Source organism: Neopelma chrysocephalum, unplaced genomic scaffold (assembly GCF_003984885.1).
Source record: "Neopelma chrysocephalum unplaced genomic scaffold, ASM398488v2 Primary Assembly neopelma1_60, whole genome shotgun sequence".
Lineage (NCBI taxonomy): Eukaryota > Metazoa > Chordata > Aves > Passeriformes > Pipridae > Neopelma > Neopelma chrysocephalum.
The window spans coordinates 15,941,236-15,961,147 of NW_020897715.1; the positions used below are offsets into that span (position 1 = coordinate 15,941,236).

The 19,912-nt window shown below is 41.0% G+C and overlaps 1 protein-coding gene across 3 annotated transcripts in view; it reads right to left on the reverse strand.

Moving 5' to 3' along the window:
* The window catches only part of GDAP2 (ganglioside induced differentiation associated protein 2), a 22,777-nt gene extending 2,890 nt beyond the window's left edge, over positions 1-19,887 (reverse strand). The window contains exons 1-12 of one of the 3 annotated variants that reach the window (XM_027681305.1): positions 19,758-19,887; positions 18,021-18,267; positions 16,375-16,514; positions 13,136-13,289; positions 11,515-11,603; positions 9,340-9,416; positions 8,571-8,730; positions 6,772-6,922; positions 5,790-5,866; positions 4,355-4,431; positions 3,636-3,775; positions 2,973-3,027 (exon numbers count right to left, since the gene is read on the reverse strand). In XM_027681305.1, coding sequence (XP_027537106.1) covers positions 2,973-3,027; positions 3,636-3,775; positions 4,355-4,431; positions 5,790-5,866; positions 6,772-6,922; positions 8,571-8,730; positions 9,340-9,416; positions 11,515-11,603; positions 13,136-13,289; positions 16,375-16,514; positions 18,021-18,196 — 1,296 coding nt within the window. In that variant the 5' untranslated portion in view covers positions 18,197-18,267; positions 19,758-19,887. Of the gene's footprint in view, positions 1-2,972; positions 3,028-3,635; positions 3,776-4,354; positions 4,432-5,789; positions 5,867-6,771; positions 6,923-8,570; positions 8,731-9,339; positions 9,417-11,514; positions 11,604-13,135; positions 13,290-16,374; positions 16,515-17,313; positions 17,485-18,020; positions 18,268-19,653; positions 19,672-19,757 lie in introns of those variants that run through there. The other 2 variants (XM_027681307.1, XM_027681308.1) reach the window with 2 other exon arrangements.
* Positions 19,888-19,912: the final 25 nt, after the last annotated feature.

Consider the following 19,912-nt stretch of genomic DNA (forward strand, 5'->3'; position numbering starts at 1 on the left):
TAAAAATCTAGACATCTGCTGAAGTTTTCTTTCATTTTTCATGTCCTAATGTTCTGAATAAAAGGCTATCAGTCATTCTGCCAAGATATAAAACCAGTTAAAAGTATCAGTTGTCTCCCATAGAAAACCAGCACAACACGGATTAGGTGTGTCACTAATGCTTTAACTTGGTCATATCTCAAAGACAAACTTACTAAAATCTGGGAAATTTTATTGCAATTGGAAGGATCTTGCATACAAAAAAGACAAAAGTGATTTGCAACAACCTTTATATTGGCATCTGATCTCCAGAAATTGCTTTTAGGACTGTTATAGAAAAAACAAGACAAAAATTGTTCAAGACAAATACAAAGATTACGATGATTATGAATATCTAATTTGAGTATTCAGGCACGTTTCAGTTTTGAAACATTCTTGATTCACAGCCAATTTCTGAAAACAGAATTTCTCTGGATGAGACTGTTTCAGATCCAGTCACTTATGTGTCAGCTCAGACCATGAGCTCTAAAAAGGTTGGTTTGAAGCATTCTCAGAAGAGGAGAGTCAAGAAGATTCACACGAAAATGTCCCCAAAAGCCCTTTTTTTATATATCAGCAGCTATAGCAATAACAAGAAGAAACACATTTACAAGCAAGAGTATGAAGGAACTTGTGATGGCATTTCATGGGTATCTTGACCTAAGGCCTGGCAGTGAAGTGTGCACACAACAAGGGCTGCTGCCAGCCTAAAAAACTGCTGATGCCTATTTCATCACAAGAACAGTTAAATTTCAAAAGCACAAGAGAATTCAGGATCGGTGTACAAAAATGGACTGTACAATGACATACCCTGCTTTAGTTACTCTGTAACCCTCCTCCCTGCATACCAAACTCCATGAATTCTAGACAGGCAATTATCCTCAGAAAAGACATAATTTGGAACAGTTTCATATCTAGAACCCAAACAAAGAATCACTGTTGGCATCATGAAGCACATTGAGAACTATGATGCTTTTCTAGGGGCTTTTGAGTTTCCAAAAGCCATGATGAAAAGCCTCTTGATCCCTTTTAGCCCATAAATAAGCAAAAGCGATTCTAACAGATGGCAGCCATTCGCTGTGACAGGATTCAATACTGTTGTAAAATGCACAGTTTATATCAGAGATTTAAGAATGAGATATATGTACAAGGGTGATGTGTTTGGGAAGTCACATGAATGCACAAGCCTTCCTCCTGCATTTGAGGCATGGGGTATTTCCCACTACTGCTAGGGGAGGAAGTCAGTGCTCCAAATAGGAAGATGAACCTGCCAAACATTTTTGAAGAAATTTGAAGCTTTAGAGCTAGCAATCTTCCATGGGGACAAGAGCCCTGAAATTGCCAAAAAAAGAGAGAGAAAAATCATTCCCTCTTAGCAGCCACCTTCTTCCCCCACTTTCTGCTGCATATTCCTCATCATGTTTCATAAACTGATAGTCCACGCAACAGTCAGCAGCAATCCTACTTGCCTTCAGTTAGAAAAAATATTGGCACAAAGACATGGATACACATTCTCTTTTGCCTCCAGCTGTGCTGCCAGAATAGGATACAAACCAATACTATTTCCAGCAAGTTAGAGAACTCCGTGTCTCTCACCGTCCCTGCTTCCCACCACCATCTGCTTCCCCCACAGATCTGTCAAGTCCCACTGCAGCTTCCAAAGGGACAGACAAGATGGCAATAGACACCAAAAAAACATTTCTCAACCAACTAGAAATGTATGGGAAGACAGGAGGGGGATGAAGTGCTGCTGAGAATCTAATATATTAGTACTTTTTAGCTTCAGCTTTTCCACTCAACTTCGTGACCTTAGTAATGTTCTGTGCCAGCTCCTACATTTTCAGGAGCATCAGAGCTGGAAACTCTAATTCTAGCATGCAAGACCTCAGATCTGTACCCTGTGGGAATAATTAATATCCTAACTGAAACTGGAAGGTATGCTGTTGGGAAGCCTCAGCCTTATCTACATAAAAACAAGGAAGCTCCAAGTCTCATGGTGTCCCAGCTGTGCACATGCAAAGAAAGGACTCTCTAGAAATTTAGCAGTCAAAGAAATTCCTGCTGAACATGTGCAAACAGATGTTTTTTTCCAGGCATATAATTTTCTTGAATTTGATCAATGTCAGCAAAAAGCAGAATAAACACAGAGGTTAATCTGAAGCGAACATGGAGGATCACATTTCTAACTGTTTTAATAGGACAAACAAAAATTTTAGAAAGGGTTGCTGCTGACGGTTCATCTGAAGTACTCATACTGCTGCAATATGAGTCGTGGGTATGAAGTACAGACAGGAGCCAGCTCCACGTTCTGTTGCCCCACACAGATCATAGCCAAGGGTAACATCTTACTGCATGACGAGTTCAGTTTTTCATCTCCTGAAGGCTTAACAGGATTTTTCTGCACTCCATCAAAGGCATTCTTCCCATCTTTCTTTGCTACACTACACATTCTAATCCAGACTAATTTCACTGCTGCTTGACACACTGCCCTCTGCCCTCACCAGGGCAGCTCTTAAAGGATCTGTAGCACACATGTGATACCCTTTGTGGGGAAAGAAAAGGTGAAACACCCAGAACATGAATTAAACAAAAAATTTCCAGAGTTTTTGGTCATGGTTTGTCACCCTGCCAACCATAGAGCAGCAACAAGGACAAAATTTTTCTTTCTGAAAGAAACAGGACCCAAAGCTTCCACCTCCCTCTGTTAAGAGCATTGATAAAATAGGGCACAGACAGCTTGCACCCCACTGGGGTTCAGCTTATCACAAAGGCTGGAAGACTACAGCTAGATCAAAGGTGAGGATGAATTTCAAGTTCTGACTGTGGATCCAGAAGATACTGCCTCATTTGGAGGTCTTCTATATGTATATACCTCCACATTCCTCGTACTACAGGCTTAAATGCTACTCCACCAACACACAAAATGTACTTTTCTTTTGTACTATTTATCTCACCTTCGAACGAAATGTTGGGTGGACAAAATACAGTGCCTTCAAATTCCTCTTGTACCTAGATTAGAGAGAGAAAAAAATTATTTAAAAGTGACTTCTAATTGAGTTCACCTACACAACCCAACTGTCAAAACAGATAATTTTACTTAACTGCCTGTGATGTAATTTTAAAAAGTTAGATCTAATGTAAGGACAGATACCAAAAAGTAAATGTAAAGGTAAAAGAAGAGGAAAAAAAAAGCAGCAAAGCAGAACGGTTATTTTTCAAAGACATCACAGCCTGCAGTCTTTCAAGTGGACAGTGAAAGGAAGTTAAGGACAAATTATGACTGCCAGTGTTACCCAGGCCTCTTCCCTTACAACTAGCAACATACTTCAACAAAGTCAGGCTCCAAATGCTCCAGCTTTGGATACTGACAGACAATACCACCAGTGTACCTCCCTAACAGCTCCAAAAGGGAGACTGCAGAGGACAGAACTTCTGGTTTAACAGATGGTTTGGAGAAGAAAAGAAAACAATCTTCCTTTTTCTTGCCTTTGTTAGTCATTTAGGTCTTTGTCCCAGCAAAACTCTCTCACGAATAAATGGGAAACCGCATATAGGGAATGACAAATATTTGCATAGCACAGTGGAAGACCAGAATGTGTTCTCCTATTGACACTTACTTGGCATCAACAACATCATAGAGTTTCTTCAAGAAATTAGAGTCTAGTTGATTGTAATCATTTGTGAGAGTATGGAAGTACACCAGGACATATTCCTTCACTGCAATATGATCCATGACATGGATGAAATATAGGAGAGCCTGAGATAGAAAGAAATGAAATTTATATTTGCAAAGAACCCTTTCACAGTTGCATTACATCTTAATTTGCTTCCTTTAATTCATCTGAAAATCAGGAATCATGAGGCTGGATGGCATTATGTTTCAGCTACAAAAGCAAGGCCAACATTCCAAGTCTTCAACTTGACTGTAGTAACTTGGATGTCTTTTTTGCCTATCTGACCTCACAGATGGAGACAAATTCTTGCCGTTTCCACGAAAAACTAATTTGACTCATTATATTTCACTCTTCATGTCTTGGCAGTTACAGAAGCAGGGCAAGTCTCTTCCTTCTTGAGAAGAAAAAGGAGTCCCTATCAGCCCTATTTTTTCTACAAACAGACCAGTATCTAATTGAAAATTGTCACCCCAAAGCACATGTAGCTTTGTAAGGGAATACATACTTTTATCTCCCTACAAAATTAGTTTCTATTTAATATGTTTTAAGTTTTCTACAGATAATATTTCTAGTACTAAGACTGAACTATTCCTATAATTAGCCTCTTACATTCGAAACATTTCACATGCAACCTACACAACTCTGGTTTTACAAAGCCTTACCTTTTCCATGTCTATCAATGTTACAGGGATATTCCTTCCAACCACCACCATCACTGTGCGGCCACAGTTATCTACACCTACAAAAGAAAGAAAAATATGTCTCAGCTTCTCTCAGTCATGCCAGGTTTTGGAGTTGGTCCCTTTCAAACCAGGGAGAACCAGCCACAGCTCAGAATTTTTGCAATGCACCTGGTTTCCAACAGAAGAAATACACTTAGAGTTACTGCTCTCACTATACCAGTACTTACTCTGATCCAAAAAAGCATGCATCACATCTGAAAAGTTAAGTTTTAAGGACTGCAATTTTATGTTGCCTATATACTCCATATTTACCTAAATATCAAGTAATAACATGTTTTTTATTTAAAAAAAAACCAACAAACTTCACTTGGAGTTCTATCACTGAAGCAAAATTCTTCCAAGAAACCAGGTTCTGAAATCCAGTGCACTGATTCCCAGAGCACACCTTATGGTCCTCCTGCAGCCCACACAGCCTTGTTTAAAGCAAACAAAAGAACTTTAATTTGCAGCTACTGAGCAGAAGGTATCACACAGCCTTTGTATTTGCACAAAGATCAAGGTAAGCATCTGGATTTTCAGGAGGCCAAAGATATCAGCCAAAGCGTTGAACAGACTTTCTCTGCAGAAACACAGCTATGCTTTCGACACCTGACTACTTGCCTCTTTCTTCCCATCCTTGTGCAAAGCAGCAATGAGCCATTGAGTCTATGGCAAATTTTATGTCCAAATATGATGCTAACTAAAGAGTAAAAGTGAACTGAAGAGTTAGGTTCCCCACCTCCGCTCCCGGGCTGCAAAGACCTTGCAGCTGTTTTCTTTCACTGAACCTTCCACCAGGTTGTTGAATCTCTCCCTAACCTCCCCATCTACTGAACTCAAGGTTGCAAAATGTGCTTCCCATGGTACTGGACCACCAGTACTAGGAGAGGCATATAGAGGAGAGCAACACATACCTGATCTGAGGGAAATAAAGCAAGTCATTTTGTTCAGGAGAGTTGTATTAAAAGTTGCTTTAGTAACTGCCTATGCTCTGCACTAACCATCTGAAAGCAATGTTCATTTCTTTGTAACAAAAGGGTGTAGGTAATTCAGACCAAAATAAGAACTCTCTCACACAGAGCACCTTATGCATTGGCTTAATTTAATAGTACTGATTTACATTTAAACCTACAGTAATTCAGGACATGCATGTAGCCTCAGAGTGTTAAAGCAGAGCAGTTTAGAAGTTTACCACACAGTCTTTCACACCAATCAAGACAGAACTACTGCTTTACTGCAGAGGTGTTGCCTAGTTCTTGGCCAGCCTTCTATCTTAACAGCATGACCTACTGTATATGCAAGTCCAAAGAAAATACTGTATTTTGTATTTCTACTTTAGGATGGTATACCTCAGTCATCAGTACCCTGAACTTACCTGTCTGGTACAAGGCTTTGAGAGAAGCAATGTCAGAGAGGTCTTCAGCTCTTGCCTGACAAAGCCAGCGATTATAACTAGAAAGTTAAAAACATCTGGTCAGATCTCATCCCCCTTTGGACTAGTATTAGAATCCTGAAGAGATATATGGGACAGGAACAACAAAACAAGCCTTTTTTGACTGAGCCCTCTCTCTAATCAGTTTTCCAACCTATGGAGCAACTATCAAGTGGTTAAAGAAAGAACTGTTAAAAAAATAAAATTGAGTGCCTTATTACATACCTAGTGATTTTCACTAGGGCAACGAATACACATCAACTAGTAAGAATAGTGGCACTGCACTTGGGCCGAAAAGATCTCAGAGGTTTTTCCATTTAAATATGTCAGTGTTTAAAAGACAGAAAAAAAAAGAAAATGTCTGTAAAATGTCTAGAAGTCAAACACAACAACACAGCAACCAGTGTCAAATATGGATTTTTTCCTCCCTTTAAGCAGTGTGCCTCATCTGACAAAATAAGCCAAACACCATGCCTCAAGAGGTCTCCAGCATGGAATTAGCTTCTAAAGAAGTGATTATGCACATTAGGGTTACCACAGCAAGAAGGTGGATACCATTTGATAAATAAAATAAAATTGTTTTGCTATCTGCCCAGAGCCTCAGGAGTGAGCAGTATTGAAAGCAGGTGACCTCACTACAAAAAGCGGTGACAAAACAGTGACATCTTGTGGCAAATGGATAAGGCAGCTGGCTGGATGCACCGGGTATGCTACTGGGTTCATCACGAGCTTCCCTTTTCCTCCTACTGCCCCTTCCCTTCTCCCTTCAGGCCAAAGAGGCTACCACATCAATCCAAGGTGACACCAGGCTTTACCGGTATTTACTTGCTGGAAGATTAGGCTTTACAGATAAAGTCATCATAAGGGTTGGTCTTCTGAACAGCTAACTGACACAAAATATTCACACGGACAAGCAAATTCTCACTTCCTCTGATGCTGTTTTTGCAGTGCTGCCTCTGACAACTGTCCCTGAAGGATGAGGCGTCTCTGTTTATCAACATCTCCCTCCATGCGGGCAAAAGCATGGGAACCAATGAAAGACAAATCTGCCTCCAGACCCTCTTCATCTGAAGCATCTGCAGTAGAAACAAAGGCAGTGTAAAACGTTCGAGCAGCGTACAGGACAGCAATGCTGCTGATGGATTATTATATATCTCAGTGAGCCAACACAGTCATCATGCTACAGACTAACACAAAAACCACAGCGTATCATGATGTGCCTCTGATACCTCACCAGTACCACTGACAGACTAGAGCATATGATTGGTAACTAGACTCCCTTAAAATGTTGGCTTGCCTGAAAACTAACTGGGAAGTTCTAGTCATCAGCTTGTAACAAAGGGATAATGGTTAACTCTCCTGAAAAACAAGGTCTGGAGAGAGTGACTTGGGCTTTGCAGTTCTCCTACTTGTCACAGAGGCAAAAATAAGTATGCAGAGGCACAGATGCTGCAGCTTTATTCAATTTAGAAGCTGTACTGTAGAAAGGGCTAGCTTTTTTTTTTTAATATCATTGACACTTCTTGAACAAATGCTGTAGAACTGGTGGTAATCTGAGCTTAGATATTTTGATAGTATTGTTTACATCATGACTGCGTGATGAAATATAAGAGCACAGGCTCACTTGTCAGCAAGGAATATTGCTAAGGCTTCTAGCACTACCTCTCTGGGCAACCTGGACGGGAACTGAGTTTCCCAGTTTTAGCGTGACACGCTATACTAGACAAGAGTGCAGGATTCCACTAAACAAATTCACTTCTAGATACGCAAACATAGTAATTTCACCAAGTATTAGCTAGTGTTTGAATACCTCACACTGATCAGCTGCAAATATCACTCTAGCCAGCAGGTTGGACAGGGAAAAAAAATAAAGATTGGAGTCTGATCAACAGGAATAGGTACATTAGGTATCAAACTGTGAACAGGAAAATTAAGTTATCTATATCCTCACTGCATATTCAGCCTTAACCCAACAGGCTATGCAAAAGCAGAAAATCTTTGACATTCATTCCAAGTTGTCTGCTTTTGATGATTTAAGGCTTTGCTTGAAGAAGTGTAAAACTTTCACATCACTGCTTAATAAATAAGGCAGAACGTGCCTGCTATGTCCATTTATATATTAAATTGCTTTGCTATACATATCTCACCTCAATACTGACATCTAGGCAACCTCTTTACAAAGACTTTCACCAAGCTTTGATATCCATTTCCAAACTCTGATCTCTGGGTTGATCTAGTTCTTCTATCTTTTAGGGAGTTTCGGCTAGTTTTCACTGCATATCTACTGGTTTGATGCACATCAATAGAATGATATGATTTGAAACAACATTTGGTAACATATAAGCAACACTTTGCTAGTATACAAGACAGACCATTAACTATAACGCCTTTTTCAGTTAGGGGCTGCATAAGATTCTGCAAAAAACTTTGAAAGGTTCTAATCACTAAAATTTACAAAGGGAATGAACTACCCCACCTCTCCCCACAAGAAAGACAGAACAACTCTACTGCATCCTCTAACCACACCACTCTACACAACATGGCAGAAAGCAGAAGTTACTGCTGTGGAACCCATGAAGCCAACGAGGCAGCTTGACAACTGAAATCATAAAAACCTGCCTTAGGTGAACTGAGGTAGGAAAACATCTCTCTGCTTCTTTTTCTTTTTTTCCCCACTGATTTTCACACAGAGACACTTATTCCAAAGTTCAGTTAAGAACTCACCATCCGGAACACCTGGCTTTTCCGTAATCCTGATCTGCCGCTCTGGTACTACAGGCTCCCCTTCTGCATTGCCAATATCTGCAGGGAGGTAAGGTAAGGATTGTATCTCTTCTTCCAGCGATCTTGGAAAATACAGAGGCAGCAACTTCTGGTAAGTGGCCTACAAACAAGAAAAATACGTGAAGGGCCTATCACGCATCCTTGTTCTTCAGTTAAACAGTGTCTGCCTTTGCAGCAGGCAGCCTGAACACAGTGTGGGTGCTCTGCCCAGGAACTGCCATTAGCAAGTCCAATGTACAAGAGAGGTCAATAGTCAAATTGCCAACATCTCTCAGAATATAGATCATTAAATGTCAAGTTTGCTATTTCAACAAGTCAGCAAGCAGCGTTTAAGATATTTGTAGGTGATCTGTAGGTAAGCCAAACTGGCCCTCTTAAAGCACGTTTGTGTAAGGAGGAAATTTCGTATGAGGAATTTCCTTTCTGGCTAACAGATATCAGTATTAGTACTAGTTCCTGTCCATGACTCAGAAACATGGAAGCCAGAAGCAAAAAGGTTCTGAACACGTCCATAGTGACTGCTAAGAGCATAAACAGTACTGGAAAAGAGGCTGTGCTAGTAGGGGACAGAAGGATGCCTGTAAGACCAAAAGTCTATGTGATCTGAGGTGGAAATCCAAATCCAGCTTTACAATGCAGGAGTTAACACTGCTGCAGAAAAGATCAAACATGTGCATGAATTTTGGTGGAATGAACACCAAGGAGGTACCTCTTCAAGCTCAGAAACAGCAAACACCACCTTCTCCAGAGTCTCTCCATGAATCTCCAGAAACCTTCTAACTGTGCCTGTAAGGAAGATTAAATGTAGTTAGTGAAACAGGAGGAGAAATCTACACACAAAACTACAAGTGAAGAACTCAGAGGGAAGAGGAGAGAGTCATCAGTACTCATACAGACTTGTTCCAGGCTGTAGGCAAGTGTGGATTAAGTGGTAGTTTAACACACCAAATGAGGTGCAGGCCATATTGGAAGTTCCACCTCCACTCACTCCCTTTAGAGATAGACACAAATGGAGAAAAAGTCTCTCTCTTTGATTTTAACTGACTAGGCATTCCTCAGACTGTGAAATGTGACTCTGTGGCCCTGAAAAATCAAGACAAATCCTTCCCTTAGAGAGTCCTGTGCAAATTGCTATGACCCTAGAACAAGTCACTGTGCCCTAAGTTATCAGGAAAGCAATATAAGCAAACTACAGCAGAAGGTGGTCTGAGATACGGTCAGCAACACAAAATCTCTGGAGCCAGTTAGGCCAGAGAGGCATACAAAAAATTATATTTGTAAATCATCAGAGAAAGTGTCCAAAAAAATTGGTTGATTTAGCAGTATTTTATCAAGTAGCACATAGCCCTACAGAGAGAACAGAAGACAGCAATGAAAGAAGTTACTCTACACAAAATACCCTAGTGGGAGTTCAAGAGACGGAAGAAGGAAAAAAAGAGCTATTTTCAAATACTTCCTGAACAGAAATTAATGTATAATTGGGTTGACCTGCAACATTAGTTTACATTACAAATGCAGTCGTGCAGTTCCACAGCAAACAGTTTTGAATGCACGTCAGCAGATCTTTTCAGATGTCTCAATCAACAGGCAGACAGCGGAGAAAACAATGGACTAATCTGTTTCTCCAGCATCAGCATCTCTGCTAAACAGAGGGCAAGAGAGATTTCTCCAGTCAGCTTGCACAGCAAGAGGAAAACCCACTCCTTACATCTGCAACAACTTTCCTATCATGCAGTACCACCCTGCAGGAAGCTCCAGGTACTGGGTGGTGAAAAGCAGACAGAAGCGGGCCAATAGAAATGAAAAAGAGACAAGGGAAAAGTAAGAACCAGGTGAGTATAACATTATTGTTTGATTTTTTTCAGCCTAGGAAATTTTCTGATTTCTTTTCAATAGTCTTCATTTTTTTCTTAAATAGTTTTCTCTTGAACACAAGGAAATTTGAAAACTTTTCACAATGATTTTTAGTAAGAAGTTCCATAAAACAAATAGCTAAAGCAGAAGAACCATTTCCCCTTGTTTGCTCTGAACCCAATTCATACTGGATTTGTTTGGTGGTTCTTATATTGGGAGACAGTAAACAGCTGATTCCTATTCACCATTTCCATGCCACTTATGAATTTACAGACATCTCCCACACTCCCTTCAAGTTCAGTATATTCCACTCTGAAAGAGACTTTAGCTTACTTTGCTATTTCTTGCCTTTTCCTATTCTTGTTTACCTCCTCAACTTCTCTCTCTAGCATATTCTTTTTGAATGTGCATCTTTAAAGGGTGAACAAAACACAGATTCATTGCATAACATTCTGAATTTTGTTGTGTCTTACTCAGCCTGCTGTTTTGAACTCCTGTGAGCCCTTGTTTCCATGGAACTATTATAATCTCAATGTTTTGCTCCCTAAGGTTAGCCCATTGTTTTGCATGTGAAGGCAGAAGAGTGTAGGAGTAGGTCAGTGGGGGAAGAATATCAGTTTACATTTGGATGTGCTGATGACACTCAAACAGCAGATGAAATTCACTGTTGCTTGAGGTCCATTTATAGCTATTCAACAGTAAGGCCTCATCTTTGCTAATCTGAACAATTTTCTATTACCAGCAAACTCTCTCACCTCACTGTTCAGCATCTTTTCAAGGTTATTAATTAATACATTGAAACCTGCAAGTTCCAGCACAGATACCCGCGGATCCTTACTGATGACCTCCCAACAGAGAAAGGTTCACTTGTTTTTAGCTTCCATTTCCTGAAGAACCACAGAAGGCCTTTTTAAGCCTCTGACAACTACAGACCCCTAAAAAAAGGTTTCCCCATATCAACAGCAATCTGTCAGAGGTAAGTGACCTACTGAATACTTTTACAGTTTATGTTTCTTTCCAACAAACTTACGCAGTGCTATGTGGGTTGCATCCTCCAAGGGGTAGCATCTTTTCAGAGAGTTAATGACACAAAATCCTACAGAGCACATTGCCTGTTCCCTGAAATCCAGAAAAAGAGACACAAATGAATAGATGGTCAGGTGTGAACAAATGTCTGTCAGCACAGTAGGTAACACCAATAATTCTTCCCTGGCTCTATGCAGCAGTATCCCTCTTCCAGGTTTTTGCAGGATTCTCCCCTGGAAAGTATACATACTACCATTAAGCAGAGAAGGAGAGAACCATTAATTATTCCACACAGTTTCCTCTGGTGCTTGTTCTCAGGTTTCTCCTCCCACCTCAGCTACATTGTTCTTGCAGTTTCTTGTATCCTAAATTAAGTTCTTCCCTCAAGCTCCCTGCAATCCTTTCCAAATTACTTTCCTTCCTGTATAGGATTGACAGTGAGGAGAAGGAAGGGAAAAGAAGGTGCTCTGTATTGCAAACACTCCTTTGTTCCCTCACCTGACCTATGACTTGTTTTGTTAGAGGTCTGGATGTGGCTTACTCAATCCTACCTATGATTATACAATCATCAGAATGAAGTGACGCATACTTTAAAATTCGTAGGATGCTTCCAGCACTGAGCCAAATTTTCAGAAGAGTAAAGCAGAGCTGTCAACAACTGTCATCAGAGAAGTTTGAGCAAGCTGAGTTTGTAGACAATTTCACAAACATCCAAAATTACTCTAGAAAATAGATTGAGTGAAAGGCGTTCTGTATGCAGAACTATCAGAATTTTAAAATTGTTTTCAATGTGTTTCAATCTGGGCCTGACTTTGCTTGTTACTTCTGAGGCAGAACAAAACTGGTACATGATAGAAACTTTAGCTGTAATCTTGATTATGAAACAATTACTATTGCACTGTAATGCACGGTCCAGCCCTGGAAGTATTGATCTTCCCAACCGTATGACATTGTTAAGTATATTTTCTGACATTGCTCTTGTTCAGGTATATTTTCTGACTGCTACCATTACAACAGCTGTCACAGGAGAAGAACAGAATACAGGAAGTAACACAGAAAAACAGAAAAAACCCCAAACCTGTTAGTTAAGAGGAAGTAGAAAATACCACTGATGAAAGAGGAAAAAACTACAAACCCAGCTGCAGCAACTGTAGATTTACAAGTAACCTTACACCTTGACTTAGAATTTAAGGTTTCTTTCGTATGAAGGCAGAGAGGTCAAATTTATGAACTGATAGAGCAGTCAGATCTGCCTGTGGGTTTATCCACATGGCTGCAGACACACATGAAGTTGTTGCTTGAGTGAGCTCATTTAAAGCTTTTTGCTGCACAGAACCCAATGCAATCATTAATGCTGTTTCTCCTTTGAGAATGCTGCACAGCTCTGGCTACACTGTTTCAGGACTTGAACCAGCTCAGATCTCTCTTCACATTTTATCTACACCACAGCATAGACAACAAAAGGCACCAAGCATACAATGAAGTCATTAACGTTTTCATGTCCTTAACCAAACCCGGTGTACACAGGAAGGTATGCACAGACATTTGGCCTTTGTGCAGACTCGAGTTTCTAGAACAGATATAGCACAGATGGCAAACCCTTGTGCAGCTTGTGGTGTGCTTACTTTGCGAGCTGCAGGACATTGCGGTAACAGCTGTACAGAGAACTCTCGGCTGCGGTGCGATACCGGCTCTTGTACTTGGGTCCCACCGTGTGAATGATGAAACGTGCAGCCAAATTAAACCCTTTGGTGAGTTTAGCCTCGCCTGTCCTGCAACCTGAGAAAAAATAAAACACAAACATAAATGTCTGTGTTGTGGTAAGAAAGTCAGAAGTATTTGAACCCTTGACTTCCTGAAGTCAGACAACTTCACTTCATATATAAGTCAGTGTTTAAGACATCAAATATTAAGGATAGCACCCTATCTCATACCAGCTGCTTAGCATCATCTAGGCAGGCTGAGGAGGAGAGAACCGTGCTCATTCCTCTTCATTTTAAAACTATGCATATAAGGACAAACCAGAAACTGCTAGAAATGCTGTTTTAATTGCAGTGCCTTAACTACAGAGCCAGAGAAGAAATGATTTAATAATGTGCAGAGAACTGATGTACAAATATACTATACAGCCAGCAATAAAAAGTCCTTATGAATTTAACAACTTGGTTTGGGGACACTGCTTTTTGGATAAAATTATTACAAGTCTCCTTAAACGAACCAGTTGTTGGCAAAGCTATTCAAAATGAATAGATCAAACATTTGTTCCATTTATACTCCCAGAATGAGGTATCTTGCTTTGTTTTGCAAGTTTTTCCTGTCCACAAGGCAGACATATGATTCTCATGGAGATCATACTTTCTTGACAGACTAGATGTCTCATCCCAAGGCAAGGAAATTCAAGCAATACATTTAATTGTTCCATTCACAGCACCCTCCAGTTCCATACTCTGGAAACAGATACTGTGTTTGAAGTCTGTTTTTCCTTCAGCACCTGGAAGAAAAGTCTGCTACAACTCCCCTTCTTCACCTAGTGAAGTCTAGTCCACTCCACTTCTGGACAGCCAGATATGGCATCAGTAATCTCTAACTACACTTATAGAAGATAACACTTCATACTTCCCAATGCCTTCTGCCTGGAGATCTCTACAAAAATTAAAAAACCAAAATGAACAGTAAGTATTATTCTTATTTTAAGATACAGGGGGAAATGAGCTGCACAAGTCAAGGTCTGTGGCAAAACTGGGAACAAAGTCAAAATCTTATTTTTTATCTGATGACGTTTCAGACATTACAATAGCTTTTTTCCAAGTTTAAAATGGAGACTCTGAATCCTCTACAAAATGTGTGTGGCAGAGAAAAAGCATTACTGGAGTTGGAAGACTACCGTGCATTGCTGTTACAGAAGGTCTTCATTAGACTGCAACAAGTATGTGTTGATAGCCAAGCAATCAACAGTACTTCATCTGCAAGCCTACCCTAGGCTATAGTATTTCTGCATTAATCAAAACTAACACTGCTCCCAGGAACACATAAGGTAGCTGAGCCTTAAGGAAAGACCAGGCCTTCGAAGGGTCAGCACGTCACATGCTTTAAGATCACGATTTTTCTTGGAATCTACAAAATGTGATTATATACCAAGAAGTAGGAATAAAGCAGGAGAGACCTAACTGAAAATGCACCCATTTTACAGCTTTAGAGCACAGACCATACATTTTTACTTTTTCAGCACAAACATTCTCCCATGAAAACAATTTCAAGGCTAAATGGGGAAAGAGGGCAAAAAGGAAGCAGAGGTGAAAGAAGAATTGTAGACTAATTTATTAACCAAGACTCTCCATCCATTTCTACTACCGTGACAAATACATTTAGGGTGCTCAAAAGCTGAAGCTGCAACCCAGCCTCTCCTTCCTCCCCCACACAACATGTCAGTTAGGGTGTCACAGAAGAACCGATTTCCAAAAAGCTCTTGGCACAAGGTTAAAAGAAAACTGCCATATACAGGGAGTTGTGAAGAGAATGCAGAATGCATTACAGTGAGAAGACATCAGTGTCTTCATTGGGGTGGAGGATGCAAAACTACACATAATTCAGCATGGTAAAAGGGAATTTAAGAAGCTAAGCCCAACAACTCCTTACAGAGCTGACAGATCTCAAACTTTAAGGACTCCTTGGAATGTTGTCCCTCTCTTCCCACCTCACAGTGCACACGAGAAACCTAATTTTATTTGGATTCTGGAGTACATAGCAGGGTCCTAACTATTCTACAGCACCTGGTGGATTTTAACAGTCATTTCCACCCACAGGACACACTGAACTTTCACTCTGCTATGAAATGGCTACTGTTCCTCCTGTTTTACTTCCAGGTTATTCACGAAAGGCAAGTTGAATCAGCAAAGCATAATTTTATAAGAACAGAGGATGTCTATTCATTTGTAGTTTAAGCTACAGAGTGTAACTTAGAAATATTATGGCTCTTCTATCCATTTTGTTACTACATATGGAGATTGAGCTGTTACCCAACAGAGTGAGCAGTACTACACAGGGACTGGTTGGTCTCAAAATTCAGCTCAGTACCGTAACTATAAATGTGAATTTTTACCTGTGAACATTATTAGACTTCTCTATGACCTTGGATAACGATAAACTATTTGTTCCTCCCTTATTCCCTGTGCCTGTTAGATGAAAAAAAAGCCGTGTATTTTTAAATCTCATTGTCAGCCATAAACTCTGTTAATAAAGAATCTAGGCAAACCTCATCCATTTTCAGAATAGCCTTGCATTAGGGCTGGTCTTCTAACTTCCCAATAAAGAGACAAATGAATCAATCAATTTAAGCAGTCACAAGGACTTTATTTAGACATGCAGTGTTTTATCAATTCATCTATTATTGTTACAGTTTCCTGAAAGACTGTGTGTATTTTAATATCCTGAAAGAGAATACACAAAGTGTATTATAGAATCCACTTAATTTTTGCAATGGTGAACTTCAATTCCCATCTTCCACTGTGTAAACACACTGAACAGGATAAAAGCAAAATCTGAAGATGTACAAGAGTGGTCCCTTGAACAAAAGGTCTGATAAGCTAACTGCTCAAAACGGCTTCAGATAAATATGGGAATTATTGTATCACAAAGTAAGGGCTCATCAACTCAAATATCTGCCACAGATTTTCAATTATCTGGAATGTGAGCAGCAAAAAGAGACTAATTGGCGTGTATTTCCTCCATTTTTTTTCACAATTAACACCAGCTGTTGGGGGGGAGGGCTAAGCTGTACCTTTTTAGTTTATGCCCCAATCCTGATGTTTTGTACTATGCAAAGACAGTAGACTTCAATAAGATAAAAATGTCTCTGGCCACTTACCTTTGAGCTTCTGGAGTTCATCCTTCAGGTCAGGCCCAGCATGCATGAATATACTTTCAGATACTGGATTCTTATCGGTGAGAGACTCATTACTGGTATTTACAATGGCCGTGCAGTTCAATAATGCGACATCTCCTTTCCTGAGGAAACAGTTTATTGCAGGCTAAATGTATGATTAAGCAGGATATTCTCAAATAAGTGCTGACAAGCAAGGAAATGCCAAGTTATAGGAAAAGCTTTAACAGTACTCCAGTGCCCACACAACGTAGCACACCCTGATACGCTCACCATGCCGAATCATCCTTTGCCTCTATCTGATGAAGACAGACTGCATGCAAACTGTCAGTTCCTTAAAAACTCCCAGCCTCAACAGTAGCTTAGGGATGTACGTAGAAAAGGCAGTTGTTCTAGTTGTACATAGGGCAGTTCAGACAGCAAACATGCAAAGCAGCTTGTTAAATTGATGGAGTGTAATATGTTCCAAAAACCCACATATTTTCTCTCGAGGTAAGAGGACAATCCTTGTGCTACATTACTTTCAAATCGTCAACAATTTTTTCAATGTACTTCTTTTGGGTTGCTTACACACTGTCCAGGGCACCTTACTGCTGCTGCTCTTCCTCAGACCACTAGAGTGACACTGCAGCTGGACTAGTTTTCTTTGCTTTTGTTCCCAAATTGTGAACCCACAATTCGATCATGTTCATTCTGATGTTTAAGGATCAGACATGCAGAAGATAAACAAGGCAGAGATGCGCAAGAGACAGAGGAGTAGCAGAACTGACCTGCTTTTTGTCACAGCAGCAGTCATTAGGGATTTGGGGATCAAAGAGCATAGGAAGGGAAATAAAGGTTCCCACGCACAGAGAGAGATTCAAATAATAGTTGAAATTGCACACATTTATTACACCCAAGCCCAAGTCATAAGAGATGCTTAACCTTTTACTCCTCTCTTCCTTTACTTAATCAGGTTCAGGAAATCCACGAACAGTCCCATTTCCTGCATCTATTACCCAGAAAGAGGTTCCCCGAATCTGTGTCCCTGAGAAATCCTTTTCTCTTCACATTGATTAATAAAGAGTTATTCTTCTAGATAGTATGTTCACGAATCTGAGTTACAGTAAATAAGAACGGATGGAGTAAGTTCACCTCAGCACACTGTACTTTATCAACAGATTCATGGAGACAAAGCACAGAATGGGGGGGGAGAGGAAGTGCCCAAACCACATGAAAGAAAGAAATACTGATTTAAACCAGAAAAGTGAAAGCAGAATAATAACAACAAATACAGAAAAAAGCTAGTAGACAGTAAGTATATTTAAAAAAAATTAAAAACCTCATATCAAAGTGCCCAACTAGGTTTTGATATTAAACATACAGCATCACAGTAGGAAGTACAGCTCCAGACTGTTGCATCAAGGACTGCCTATGAGCAAGCAATTTATAACCTGTGGTGGAGCAAAATCTCAGACTTGCAAATTTATAGAGAACAAAAAGATTATTTTCTTCCCAGATCTGTAATGTTTGATTCTGGAAGAGACGATTTCAAGGCTTTATTCTACAGCAGTGATCATTATATGAGGAAATCAGATCCTGCAGTAAATGGAAAAGTGATGACAGACACACCAGGGCCACATGGAACTTACCATAAGATTATTTTTTCATTGATGTCTTTCCTGTATGGAAAAGGTGATCTAACATCAACTTGAGCCTTTCCAATAGGATTTTGGTGAGAGTCCAGCTGCTTGGCCTCATAGGCATCAGTCCAGCCTGGCAGAGTGTCAATGTCCACAAATTGGGAAGGAGCACCCAAGGGATCCATGGGATGGAAACAACAACTCCCTTTCTCTGTTAACTTATCACACTCCAATTCTCACTGGAGTCTTCCAGGTGCTTTAAAGAAAGAAAATCAAACCAGGTCACCAGCTGTTCACTGAAAGTAATTCTCCTGTGGAGCCAGACCTCTCACAAGACTACAATGCAATTACAACCAGCAGAAAACAGAAAAACATTGATTTCTCACTCAAGCGCTCCCTCTTTCTGTTTTGTTACCGGTAAGGCACTGCAAACGCAGTGAGACACACCTTTTCCAACAGTGCAAGGTGAAAATACCCTCTCTGCTAAATTGGTCTAACTGGCTTGTAATCTTTTATTTTGGAAATAGTGACAACAAATTCCCAAGTGTAGAGTGGACCTCAGTCTTCCTGAAGAGTGTTATTTCTTTAGCTAAACAAAAAGCAAATCTGTAGCAGAGTATGTATCATCTATTCCTTCAGAGGAATATGGCCCAGAGCCACATTTGGAAAAAACAAAACAAAAAAAAATACACAGCTTCCCAAACCGCAAACCTTACAAACAAACCAATGAAAACATTCTCCTTCCCCCCAAATCGTACCGCCCTTGCAGTTCAGTGAATTCTGAACCACTGCAAACTAGACTTACTGTCACATAGTTCTTACAGTTGTGCACTCAGGCACAAAACTCCTTCGCCCAAATAAGTTTTGCAAGAAAGAATAAAGCTGTAAATTTGAATGCTGGCCCAGTGAATTTGAAACTGAACTCTGGCATCAGACTAGGTTTTTTTAAAGCCTGAGATGACACTGGTTGCTAGATAAAGGCTCAAATGTGTCGATGCATACTTTTCAGTTGCCAGCAGTAACTCCAAGACTACTACATTTTTATTGTGACTGCTAAGCTACACTAGTGAATCATACTAGTACAAGCATAAACACAGCAGTAACTTCAGTTTTCACATACACACATACTACTTAACTCTTTTCACAGGTTCATAATGGACAATAATTTAAAAGAGATTGCATCCACAAGGGGTAATTGTGAAACGTGGATTACAAAGCACGATCATTAGCTAGGAGAAAACAAAACAACCAAGCATCCAAGCTCACAATGAGGGGTAATAAAGGCTGACAATGGGACAAAGACAGCTGTAAGAGTATCTACATAAGATTTCTGCCACAAAGAGCTGGGAGAAAGGCGATGAGCAAGAAGGGAAGAGCGGTTGCACTGGCTCTAACCAAAAGCCCATCTACAACAGCGGCTTCCCCCTGACGAACAGCCAAAACCAGAGGTCTGGGTAAGAGGCAGGAGGAGCGGGGCTGCTCCGAGATGTTTCCCCCACGCTCGGTGCCCGGGCCCACCCGCGGCGGAGGCGGCCCCGGCGGGATGACGGGCTGGGAAAGGGGCACGGAGCGCTGGGAGGTCCCTACATCCCCGAGGCGATGTGCGGGGCCCCTGCCTGGGAGGAGGCGCTGCCTCTCCCGCCTCTCGCACCCGGGACACCGGCACCGCGCATCGCCGGGGCCCCCGCCTGGCTCCACCCGCTCCCTGCCCGCGCTGTCCCCCGGCGGAACCGCGCGGCAACTCACGGGCAGAGCCGCAGAGACGCCGCCAGCCCCGCCCGGCCAGAGGGTCCCGGTCGGCGCTCGTCTGGCGACATCACCCAGGGAAGCGCCGCGGCCGCCGCGCTTCCGCTTCCCTCCCCGGGCGGAGCTTCGCCGCCGCACTTCCAGCCGGGCTCGCG